At 40.6% G+C, this 13,247-nt stretch overlaps 1 protein-coding gene across 1 annotated transcript in view; it reads left to right on the top strand.

The window, feature by feature from the left end:
- Positions 1-13,247, top strand: part of LOC126191382 (cleavage stimulation factor subunit 1) — a 169,946-nt gene that overhangs the window by 61,553 nt on the left and 95,146 nt on the right. Inside the window, exon 5 of the mRNA XM_049932234.1 lies at positions 12,659-12,781. Within this exon, the coding sequence (XP_049788191.1) occupies positions 12,659-12,781 (123 nt within the window). The remainder of the gene's footprint in view (positions 1-12,658; positions 12,782-13,247) is intronic.

Raw genomic sequence — 13,247 nt, forward strand, 5'->3', positions numbered from 1 at the left:
CGGCGCTGTCTGTGGCTCATGATACTGCACCAGGTGATGATCAAATCCTGTACAGCATGCTGCAGCACTTGTTGCTGCCATCCAAGGAAGTTCTCCTGAATTGTTTTAATATGATATGGTCATCCGGCACGTTCCCTGACTCGTGGAGGGAGGCGATTTTGATTCCCCTCCTCAAACCGGGAAAGGACCGAATGCATCCCAGTAGTTATCGGAGCATTGCTTTGACGAGCTGTGTCGGGAAGACATTGGAACGCATGGTCAACCGTCGCCTGGTTTGGCTGCTCGAAACCAGGTAGCTCCTTAGCCACTCTCAGTGTAGCTTTCGGAGATGTCGTTCAACTATAGACAACTTGACCCTGCTTGAGGCGGCCATCCAGCAGGCCTTCCTACGTAACCAGCATTGTCTAGGTGTATTCTTTGACATTAATAAGGCGTATGACACTACTTGGCGCCGCCTTATCCTCAATCAACTCCATCAGTGGGGCTTTTGTGGCCATCTCCCCATCTTCATTCGGTCCTTTCTTTCCCACTGCCTCTTTTGATATCGGGTTGGTAATGTGCTATCTGATTTGTACATGCAGGAGAATGGTGTTCCTCAGGGAAGCGTTCGAAGTGTCACCCTCTTTGCCATCACCATTAACAGTATCACGTCCACTATCAGGAGTCTGGCCCAGTGCGCCTTGTTTGTGGACGATTTTGCTGTTTTCTGTTCTTCCTCCAGTCTTGTCACTGCTAGTCGGCAGCTGCAGCTTACGATAAAGCGATTAGAGGCATGGACTGCGAAGACGGGTTTTACCTTTTCTGCAGACAAATGTGTGTGTGTGTTCATTTTAATCGTTCCGACGTGCTTTTACCTCCCCTGAATGGCGTCTGAGGGACACCATTCTTCCTTTTAGAGACAATGTGAGGTTCCTGGGCCTCACTTTTGATTCCAAGTTGTCGTGGTTGCCGCACCTTAAAGACCTTAAAGTGCGGGCCCTGAAGGCGCTGAATATTTTGAAGTGTCTGAGCCATTGGTCCTGGGGAGCAGATCGGGTGCGTCTGCTGCAGTTTTATAGGGCTTTCGTCCGGTCGCGTCTTGACTATGGATGCACCGTGTATTGGTCAGCGAGGCCTGCGTATCTGAAGATTCTTGACGCAGTACACCATGAGGGTATCAGGCTGGCCACTGGGGCCTTCCGTACCAGTCCCATCCCCAGCCTGTGTGCTGAGGCAGGGGAACCGCCGCTCGCCATCCGGCAGAAGCTCCTCATGGTGCGACGGGTGTGTCAATTCCTTGCCTGTCCTACCTCCCCTGCATACCCTACTGTTGCCCGACCGCCTATGGAACGTCTCTTTTCCAGTCACCCAAGGGCAACGAGACCATTTGGGATTCGTGCCAAGCATTTGCTTGAGTCCCTTGGTGTGGAGCGTGTGGCACCCCAACTCCAGGGTTTTACCCGCCTGCCATCCTGGTTGCTCCAGAGGCCCAGCGTCCTTTTGACTTGTCAGAGTACCGGAGGAGCTGCACTCCTGCATTTGTTTTTACCTCCTTATTTTATGATATTTTAAACCAGCATGCCGACCATGTACCAGTATTTACGGATGGCTCTAAACAGGGGGACTCTGTTGGTTGTGCTGTTGTTTTCCCTGATCGAGTCGTCAAGTTACAGCTTCCTGCAGCGTTTACCATCTTTGATGCCGAATTGTTTGCGATCTTGCGGGCATTGGAGCAGATGAGATGTCTTAAGTTTCTCATCTGTTCTGACTCCCTGAGTGCCCTTCAGACCATGCAACACTTGTTCTCAGGGGAAGGAGGTTTCTTTCTGCTGGGTGTCGGGGCACATGGGTATAAGGGGAAACGAACTGCTGGATGTGGCTGCCAAAGATGCATGTTCCCTCCCTCACGTTGTTGAATGTGCCGTCCCCCTCCATGCTGTTACCTCCCTTTTGCATTTTCGTGTTATGCATCAGTGGGAAGAGGAGTGGCTGGCAGTTGGTGAAAATAAGCTGTGTCTGGTCAATGCCACCATGCGGCCATGGCGTACGTCCTACCAGTCATGCAGGCGATGAGGTTCTCCTCACTCACCTCCGCATCGGGCACAGTCCCTTAATGCATGGTTTTTTACTCCGGCAGGAGGACCCCCCAATCTGTAGTACTTGTGGCGTCCAGATTACTGTCCGCCACATTTTACTTGACTGTCCTTTATTCTCTGACCAGAGGGCGGTGGTTTCCTTGCCACCGGATTTGCCCTCTATTTTGCAAGACGACGCAACGACTATGGTTAAGGTCTTACGGTTTTGTGTCCTGTCCAATTTGTTGCCTCGGATTTTAGGGAGAGGATTTTAATGTGCTGCTGGGTGACTGGCTCACCCAGGTTTTAGGTAAGAGGTCCGCCAGTCACGATTACCTACTTGTTGAACTTCAATTTCTGTTCTCCTTTCCTTGTGTTTCCTTTCCTTTTTTAGTGTGTTTCTTTTCCTCTTGTTTTGCCTCTGTATGTGAGGATTTGGAACTGCGTCAGGCCTGTGTCTTTTAGCCATTCTCCTTGTTCGCTGTCCGTCTTCGTCCCTTCACCGCATGTGTTCCTGTTTCTATGCGTTTGGGCGCTGATGACGTCGATGTTTAGCGCCCGAAAACCTCAAACCACACACACACACACATTTTGACAATATGTACTGGAATACTCTCTTTCAAATTCTGAAGGTGGCAAGGGTAAAATACAGGGAGCAAAAGGTTATTTGCAGTTTGTAAAAAAATCAGAAGGCAGTTATAAGAGTCGAGGAGCACAAAAGGGAAGCAGTGGTTGATTAGGGTGTGAGACAGGGTTGTAGCCTATCCCTGATAGTCTGTATATTGCGCAAGCAGTAAAGGAAACAAAAGAAAAATCTGGGCTAGGAATTAAAATCCAAGGAGAAGAAATAAAAACCTGGAAGTTTGCCGATGACATTGTAATTCTGTCAGAGACAGCAAAGGACTTGGAAGAGCAGTTGAACAGAATGGACAATGTCTTGAAAGGAGGATGTAAGATGAACATCGACAAAAGCAACACGAGGATAATGGAATATACTCTAATTAAACCAGGTGATGCAGAGGAAATTAGATTGGGATATGAGACACTTAAAGTAGTAGAAGAGTTTTGCTATTTGTGCAGAAAAATAACTGATGATGGTTGATGTGTAGAGGATATAAAATGTAGACTTATGATGGCAAGTAAAGTGTTTCTGAAGAAGAGAAATTTGTTAATATCAAGTTTAGATTTAAGTGTTGGGGAAGTGTTTTCTGAAAGTATTTGTATGGGTGAAACAATGGGAAATCCAGGATGGACTGTAACAATACCAGAGAAGGAAAGTTGCTACTCAGCATATAGCGGAGATGCTGAGTCGTGATAAGCACAATAAAAAGATTAACACACTCATAACTTTCGGCGATTAATGCCTTTGTCAGCAGTAGACACACATACACATGCATACACACACTCGTCCAAACGCAACTTGCACACATGTCTGCAGTCTCAGAGAGCTGAAACTACGCTCAACTCTCAACCCTCTGGGACTGCAGACGTGTGTGCAAGTTGCGTTTGCGTGTGTGTGTGTGTGTGTGTGTGCGCATATGTGTGTGTGTGTGTGTGTACTGCTGACAAGGGCCTTAATGGCCGAAAGCTATGAGTGTGTGAATCTTTTTATTGTGCCTATCGCGACTCAGCATCTCCGTTATATGGTGAGCAGCAACTATCCTTCTCTTGTAGTATTTGTATGGGAGTAGCCATGTATGGAAGTGAAACATGGACGATAAACAGTTTAGACAAGATGAGAAGAGAAGCTTTTGAAATGTGTTACTACATAAGAATGCTGAAGATTAGATGGGAGGACGCACTGAATAGAATTGGGGAGAAGAGGAATTTGTGGCACAACTTCACTAGAAGAAGGGGTCAGTCAGTAGGACACATTCTGAGCCATCGACTGATCACCGATTAGTGTTGGAGGGAAGTGTGGAGGGTAAAACTCATATAGGGGTAAAACTCATATAGGGAGACCAAGAGTTGAATACACTAAGCAGATTCAGAAGGATGTAAGTTGCTGTAGTTTATATATATATATATATATATATATATATCTAAAAACAAAGATGATGTGACTTACCAAATGAAAGTGCTGGCAGGTCGACAGACACACAAACGAACACAAACATACACACAAAATTCAAGCTTTCGCAACAAACTGTTGCCTCATCAGGAAAGAGGGAAGGAGAGGGAAAGACGAAAGGATGTGGGTTTTAAGGGAGAGGGTAAGGAGTCATTCCAGTCCCGGGAGCGGAAAGACTTACCTTAGGGGGAAAAAAGGACGGGTACACACTCGCACACACACACATATCCATCCACACATATACAGACACAAGCAGACATATTTAAAGACAAAGAGTTTGAGCAGAGATGTCAGTCGAGGCAGAAGTGCAGAGGCAAAGATGTTGTTGAATGACAGGTGAGGTATGAGTGGCGGCAACTTGAAATTAGCGGAGATTGAGGCCTGGTGGATAACGGGAAGAGAGGATATATTGAAGAGCAAGTTCCCATCTCCGGAGTTCGGATAGGTTGGTGTTAGTAGGAAGTATCCAGATAACCCTGACGGTGTAACACTGCGCCAAGATGTGCTGGTCGTGCACCAAGGCATCCTTTCGTCTTTCCCTCTCCTTCCCTCTTTCCTGATGAGGCAACAGTTTGTTGCGAAAGCTTGAATTTTGTGTGTATGTTTGTGTTCGTTTGTGTGTCTGTCGACCTGCCAGCACTTTCATTTGGTATATATATATATATATATATATATATATATATATATATATTTAAAAAGAAAGATGATGAGACTTACCAAACAAAAGCGCTGGCAGGTCGATAGACACACACACAAACACAAACATACACACAAAATCTAGCTTTCGCAACCAATGGTTGCCTCGTCAGGAAAGAGGGAAGGAGAGGGAAAGACAAAAGGATTTGGGTTTTAAGGGAGAGGGTAAGGAGTCATTCCAATCCCGGGAGCGGAAAGACTTACCTTAGGGGGAAAAAAGGACAGGTATACACTCGCACACACACACAGATATGTGTGTGTGTGCGAGTGTATACCTGTCCTTTTTTCCCCCTAAGGTAAGTCTTTCCGCTCCCGGGATTGGAATGACTCCTTACCCTCTCCCTTAAAACCCAAATCCTTTTGTCTTTCCCTCTCCTTCCCTCTTTCCTGACGAGGCAACCATTGGTTGCGAAAGCTAGATTTTGTGTGTATGTTTGTGTTTGTGTGTGTGTCTATCGACCTGCCAGCGCTTTTGTTTGGTAAGTCTCATCATCTTTCTTTTTAAATATATTTTTCCCACGTGGAATGTTTCCCTCTATTATATTTATATATATATATATATATATATATATATATATATATATATATATATATATATATATATATACTAGGTTCTGACATTATGCTGAAACATTTAAAGTGGTTTCTGCAGGACTTTTGGGTGATAATCCTTCTGAATCTGCTTAGTGTATTCATCTCTTGGTCTCCCCCTACGATTTTTACCCTCCACGCTGCCTTCCGATACTAAATTGGTGATCCCTCGATGTCTCAGAACATGCCCTACCTGCTAAACATCTGATTGTCTTCTTCTGCCATCCGAAAATACATTTAGCTCGTGGGGAAATGCCCCAGAGTAACGTCCTGTTCTGCAGATGGGAATGGAAGAAAGCAGAGTATGAATGGAATAAAAACTTTGCTCATGATATTCCTTAATTTATACAATAAAATAAGTACATGAGTCTGTTTGCTGCACAGATAATTTGTGTGTTTCTTCCCAAGAGAGTTTTTGGTCTGTGAACAGTCTTAAGTTGTTTTACTGTTTTATTTTCATTTTTTATTTTCATTTTTTATTTTCATTTTTTGTTGCCTTTAGATTAACAATTATTTCTTATGTTTTTGTTTGGTTTATGCACAGCTGACTGGCCTGGCACCAGTGACAAGTCATTTGCATCATTTGTCTGTCATTAACTGGTACACTTTGTAAATTCTTGCTTGTGGTTATTATTGTCATGCTATCAGCATATAGTATATTTTTATATAGTGTATTTTTATATAGTATATAATTCGAAAAGTTACTAATGTAGACTGTAAACAGGAAAGGCCACAAAGCAGTGCCTTGAAGTATTTCTCTTTGTATTGCAAGCATTGTGGAGCTCTGCTTGTTTGAGTACACAATGTAATCTGCTGCTTGACACTTTGGAGACCATTCACTTAGGAGAATGCCACACATAGGAAACTGGCCATTTTGCCATTATTTAAAGCATTACTGGCATGTATATAATTGATGTATCTTTAAGAGAAATACCTACTAAAAAAAGACTGGGCTTCAAGATTTTTTTTATTTACTGTAGTTCTTTGATAGAGTGCAAATTTTAAAGTAATGATGACAGAAAGTGTAATTATCCTTCCAAAAAAAGTGTGTGGTGAGTTATTGAGCAATTTCTTCCATTTGAGCTTCCACAATTTCTTGCTCACTCAACAGACATGACGTATTTGTAGAGAATTACAGCAAACTGCGAAACTTAATGAACATATGAACAAAATTACGTCAATGCATCCCTATTGGCTAAGCTGCTTGCGGTAGCAGCTGTTACGTTTTATAAAGTTTCTTTCAAAATAATTCTAGAAATTGGCAACAGAAGGCAGTACAAGCCAAGATACAAGTAGCAAGCCATTGGTACATTTTCCTCATACATAGTGAATCCAGTTTTTGAGCAATATATGGCTTGTAATTTGAGAAAATCACAGTCTGATCTATAATTGGGTGCGCTCTTTTTAACACAAATTTGTGGCCTGATTTATGCTTGGGCTTTGTGTACAAAGTGTTAAATAAGAAGAGTGATTTATCTTCTGTGCCATATTTTAACTCTTTGGTTGTTATGTCATGTGACACTGAGTCAAATGATTTGCTTAAATCAATGTGTTCCAGACATAGATGACCTTTTCTCATACCCTTAATAAAAATTATTATCCAAAGCTTCTACTGCTTTTGTTGTTGATATGTGAGACCTGAAGCGGAACTGTTGCTCATTTAACATTTTGTTGCTTTCAAAATAGCTGTATATCTGTTTGTTGTTGTTGTTGTTGTTGTTGTTGTGGTCTTCAGTCCTGAGACTGGTTTGATGCAGCTCACCATGCTACTCTATCCTGTGCAAGCTTCTTCAACTCCCAGTACCTACTGCAGCCTACATCCTTCTGAATCTGCTTAGTGTATTCATCTCTTGGTCTCCCCCTACGATTTTTACCCTCCACGCTGCCTTCCGATACTAAATTGGTGATCCCTCGATGTCTCAGAACATGCCCTACCAACCGATCCCTTCTTCTAGTCAAGTTGTGCCACAAGCTCCTCTTCTCCCCAATTCTATTCAATACCTCCTCATTAGTTATGTGATCTACCCATCTAATATTCAGCAATCTTCTGTAGCACCACATTTCGAAAGCTTCTATCCTCTTCTTGTCTAAACTATTTATCATCCACATTTTACTTCCGTACATGGCTACACTCCATACAAATACTTTCAGGAACGACTTCCTGACATTTAAATCTATACTCGATGTTAACAAATTTTTCTTTTTCAGAAACGCTTTCCTTGCCATTGCCAGTCTACATTTTATATCCTCTCTACTTCGACCATCGTCAGTTATTTTGCTCCCCAAATAGCAAAACTGCTTTACTACTTTAAGTGTTTCATTTCCTAATCTAATTCCCTCAGCATCACCCGACTTAATTCGGCTACATTCCATTATCCTCGTTTTGCTTTTGTTGATGTTCATCTTAAAACCTCCTTTCAAGACACTGTCCATTCCGTTCAACTGCTCTTCCAAGTCCTTTGCGTCTCTGACAGAATTACAATGTCATCGGCGAACCTCAACATTTTTATTTCTTCTCCATGGATTTTAATACCTACTCCGAACTTTTCTTTTGTTTCCTTTATTGCTTGCTCAATATACAGATTGTATAACATCGGGGATAGGCTACAACCCTGTCTCACTCCCTTCCCAACCACTGCTTCCCTTTCATGCCCCTCGACTCTTATAACTGCCATTTGGTTTCTGTACAAATTGTAAATAGCCTTTCGCTCCCTGTATTTTACCCCTGCCACCTTCAGAATTTGAAAGAGAGTATTCCAATCAACATTGTCAAAAGCTTTCTCTAAGTCTACAAATGCTAGAAACGTAGGTTTGCCTTTCCTTAATCTTTCTTCTAAGATAAGTCGTAGGCTCAGTATTGCCCCACGTGTTCCAACATTTCTACGGAATCCAAACTGATCTTCCCCGAGATCGGCTTCTACTAGTTTTTCCATTCGTCTGTAAATAATTCGTGCTAGTATTTTGCAGCTGTGACTTATTAAACTGATAGTTCAGTAATTTTCACATCTGTCAACACCTGCTTTCTTTGGGATTGGAATTATTATATTCTTCTTGAAGTCTGAGGGTATTTCACCTGTCTCATACATCTTGCTCGCCAGATGGTAGAGTATTGTCAGGACTGGCTCTCCCAAGGCTGTCAGTAGTTCTAATGGAATGTTGTCTACTCCAGGGGTCTTGTTTCGACTCAGGTCTTCCAGTGCTCTATCAAACTCTTTACGCAGTATCATATCTCCCATTTCATCTTCATCTAAATCCTCTTCCATTTCCATAATATTGTCCTCAAGTATGTCGCCCTTGTATAGACCCTCTATATACTCCTTCCACCTTTCTGCTTTCCCTTCTTTGCTTAGAACTGGGTTTCCATCTGAGCTCTTGATATTCATGCAAGTGGTTCTCTTTTCTCCAAAGGTCTCTTTAATTTTCCTGTAGGCAGTATCTATTTTACTCCTAGTGAGATAAGCCTCTACATCCTTACATTTGTCCTGTAGCCATCCCTGCTTAGCCATTTTGCACTTCCTGTCGATCTCATTTTTGAGAAGTTTGTATTCCTTTTTGCCTGCTTCATTTACTGAATTTTTATATTTTCTCCTTTCATCAATTAAATTCAATATTTCTTCTGTTACCCACGGGTTTCTACTAGCCCTTGTCTTTTTACCTATTTGATCCTCTGCTGCCTTCACTATTTCATCCCTCAAAGCTACCGAATCAAGATACTACATTACCACTATGTTTTACTAGTACTTGGTACAAATTCCTGCGAAGTTACGGGACCTAAATTCGATGGTGGATGTTTCTTTTGATAATTGTCATTACCATTTTTGCTGTTGCATTGGTGTACCCTATCTAGGCTAGCCTCATGTTTTCTAAAATTATTACTACTATTCCTTTTGTAGTTCAGATTTTCCCCATGATGTAGAGTTTCTTTATAGTCTTTATTTATTGCATCTAGAGTGTCAACGAAAGATAACAATTCTTCAACCATTTTCCAGCCACTACTCAAGATGTCTTTCCTTGCATAGATGGGTAAACATCTAATTAAAATTCTAATCAATCCTTCTTCCTCCATGGGTTTATCTAAATATTTCGCCTGTGTTAAATGACAGTCTAAATATTTTCTCATAGTACTCCATGTATTATTGTAATATTTCAGGTCCCACAAATCTGATATTAACTTGTCTTGTGCACTAGCCAACCAGTATTTCTCTTTAAAATTCCTTTGAAAGTCTTCCCAAGAAGAAAAGTTCTCAATACTTACAGTACACCATTCTGAGGCTTCCCCTAAAAGGTACCCCACAGCAAATTCAATTTTCTTAGAATCTTCCCAGTTCTGTGGCAAAGCTTGATTAAATCTTTTAAAAAAATGAGTTGGATGTACATCCCTGTCTGGCTTAAACATAGGGAATTGCCTGGATAATCCTGAATTGGCCCCCCATTGTAGATCAGTCATCACTTCACTAGTCAATACCATTTTAGGAGAAGTCATCCTCTTGTCTATTTTATCTTGGATAAATTTGAATTCTCTCCATAGGTCACTCATACCTCTCTTGGTATCACTAAGTTCAGAAGATAAAATAGGAGATCCGTTTCCGGATTTTACTTTCTCGGAAACTTTTCGATATATAAGTTCTTCCACCTGTTCCTCCAAACTATTTATATTTATAATGTCAGAGTTTGCTAGTTTCTCTCTGAAATTTCTTTACACAGTATCTACTTGTGTATTCACGCCTGTGATTTGCGATTGGATAATTGGTATCAACTTCTCTTGCTTGTCAACACTCTCTCTTACAGTGTGAAATCTCTGATTTACAGCTTCGAACTTAACATTACTTACATTTTCAAATGATCCTAATGTTTCATTGATTTCAGTTTCTACCTTATTACATTTTTCCTCAATATCAAATTCTAACCTTGTTGCTAAATCTTGGGTTTGATCATTCTGTTTCTGACTGAAGTCAGTGAATAATTGATTTACATGAAGGTAAACCTCTTGGTTTCAACCTTTGCTAGTCCCTGGGCTTGAACTGCCTATTCTCTTCACTGCCCTCAGTCCAGACCTACACATGCTTTCTGCCCCACCAGTGCAACTCTGTAGTCATTTTACCCTCTCTACTCCTCTCCCCTCCTCATCCCCCTGCCGGCTCCCTTACACAAGCACAAACTGCTGAAGCTACACATAGTAACTCATCAAGGTGTATACTCCACAGGACAACTGGGAAACCCAGAAAAAAAGTGGTAATTTTTTTCATCCAGGAGAAATCTGGGAAAAAACCCGGAAACTTTTTAGAGTTCCAGGAGTTTTTCATTGTTCCCGTTTTCAGTTAAAAATCTGTAATATAAACTGGGAAGAACTGATACTCTAACAAAGAAATTTACTTTAGTCCACTACTGCAGAAATAAAATATAAATGAGAGTACAACACCAAAATAAAACTTTAGTTGCAAAGAAAATGTGCTATTTACAATAGCAAAACACAATGCACGCACGTGTCTGCCGAAAGCAAAATGTGTCAAAGACTATGCAATACTTTATAAAACAATCTGCTTTTGCTGCATTTTTCGTGTGGGCCTCATTTCAATAAGCGTGACATTGCAACCTTTTACATTTGTAATAGATCCCCAGAAAATACTGTGAATGGTGATTTGAGGAGTGTTACTTTTAAAGTAAATTATATTACATGTGAGAATGTGCGATGAATTCCTTAAATCATGGAGCATTAGACTCTCATTCAAAAGTTAATACTGAGGACCAGCCACTGAGAAAAGTTTCGGGTCGAGAAGACCAGCTATTTATTCTGTTATTTAAAATTTTACTAGCAGATACCTGTTTGATATCTTAAAGGGTAACACTCTAGAAAAGATTAAGTTCCAAGGTTAGATTTTCATAATTATTTTAGTTCTTTCATAAATTACAAATTATGCAATAATGATGGCAAAAAGTATAATTATCCTTCAAGAACGGTGTGAAGTGAGTCCTTTAGCAATTTCACATGTTTGGTTCTACGAGAAAGTCAAAGTGCTCGCCAGATCATGTATTCAGTCAGATAACACACGAAAGTACGATGCACAGCAGTGAAATGTATAATCATGCTTGTCAGAAATATTCAATTGCTGCAGTTGAAGCTGTGTGCTTAGGACACTGACTAACCACATCCTCAGACAAAAACAGCAAAAAACTTTTGGTAATCAATATTACATGTGCTTTTCTTGTAGCTGTGCTGCATTATATCTGTTTAAACCATTAACTTTTCCTATTTGTGTGTTCGCACTACTTAACAATGATGCTGCTATTGGTTGATTACATTTCACATCCAGTCCCCTGAGTATCTGCTGTAATTGCCTGGTGAGATCACATGCCAAGAAGTTCTAAGCTGGTGTATGAAACCTTTACGATTTAAAGGATTGATAAGTTTTACAGCTCCAAGGAAAAATATATTGCCATTTAGCATGGAAAAAATGTGCTTCCACTAGGATACAGTGTATTTTTACCCAAGAAAAAGTGTATTTTTAGCAGAAAAATCCGGGGAATTTTTTTTTCTTGTCCGCATATGCACCCTGCTCAGTATCCTGTCCCCACCATATCTCTGCACACTCGCACAGGCAGCACTAACATCTTCCCCCACCCCTACTTTGCTATCCCTGTGTACCCCATTCCTCCTCTGTACTCCCACTACCCACCCCAACCGAGATCATTATGCATTTCAGTGGGATCACATTGACTGGAGATGACAGTGGCCATGTGCAAGTTGTGCATGTATGAATCTGTTTGTATTTCTTTATCTAATGAGGAAGACTTCGCCCGATAGCTTAACAGTTTCAGACAGTCTACTTTTAAATGTACCTGTCTGCCGCTCAGTGTACCTGTCTGCTGCTCAATGGCTCCTCCATGTGATGAGTAGCAATCTATCCTATTAAATCAGATTATAATACAAATGGAAAGTTAAAACAAAATCTTCTCACCAAGCAGTAGCAGAACACACATATAAAAGAAGGTAGATTTTTTTAGTCTATGTATTTACATTATATTGTCAAAAATTAATTATTTTTGCTACTAAATAATATTGTTATTATGGAGACTGTAGGTATTATACGACTGCAGAAGCAGTTGAAAGGATGTTTGAGTATTGATACATTCCTCTCCTATACAGACACAATGTCTTTCATTTATTTAAAACAGTTGATGTGAGTAAAGTTGCAAATTATTTTTAATTTTTTGGAGTAAAACTGATTTTTCATTTTCTGTTACACAGGAAGTAACATGCCTTGAATTTCATCCCCGTGAACCAATTCTGGCATCCGGATCCCGAGATTTTACTGTCAAACTATTTGATTACAGCAAGACTTCTGTCAAGAAGGCATTTCGTACAATTACGGTGAGTTGTTTTATATGAACATTGGCATGTAGTTTATGTATACAGTGTGCAACATTGCTATTGCTTTCATTCTTTGATCTCCAAGGTTTCTTTGTGGAACAGGACGTTTAAATCTACTTGTGACTTTTACTCTCATAGCAAGAAATTTTTTTATACAGAAATAAGGCAATCATATACAATGTAGAGAGCCATATGAAATTAGAATAATCTTTAAAAAGTCTCTACCCTCTTTACCTGCGTAGCAATTGCCACAGTCTTGAGTGAACCATCATACAATATGTTTCTTATGGACAGGACTATAAAGGTAACAGTATTCAACGAGTGACTTACCTTGAAAATGGCTGTAACATTATCAGCCAGAGTGTTGAAATAAGTAATACTATTGTGGATGCACACGAAAAAGATGATTGACTATACAGCTACACTCTTTCTAGGCCAGAAATGTGTAAGATACTTTAGAAATTAA

Source organism: Schistocerca cancellata, chromosome 6 (genome assembly GCF_023864275.1).
Source record: "Schistocerca cancellata isolate TAMUIC-IGC-003103 chromosome 6, iqSchCanc2.1, whole genome shotgun sequence".
NCBI classification, from domain to species: Eukaryota; Metazoa; Arthropoda; class Insecta; order Orthoptera; family Acrididae; genus Schistocerca; species Schistocerca cancellata.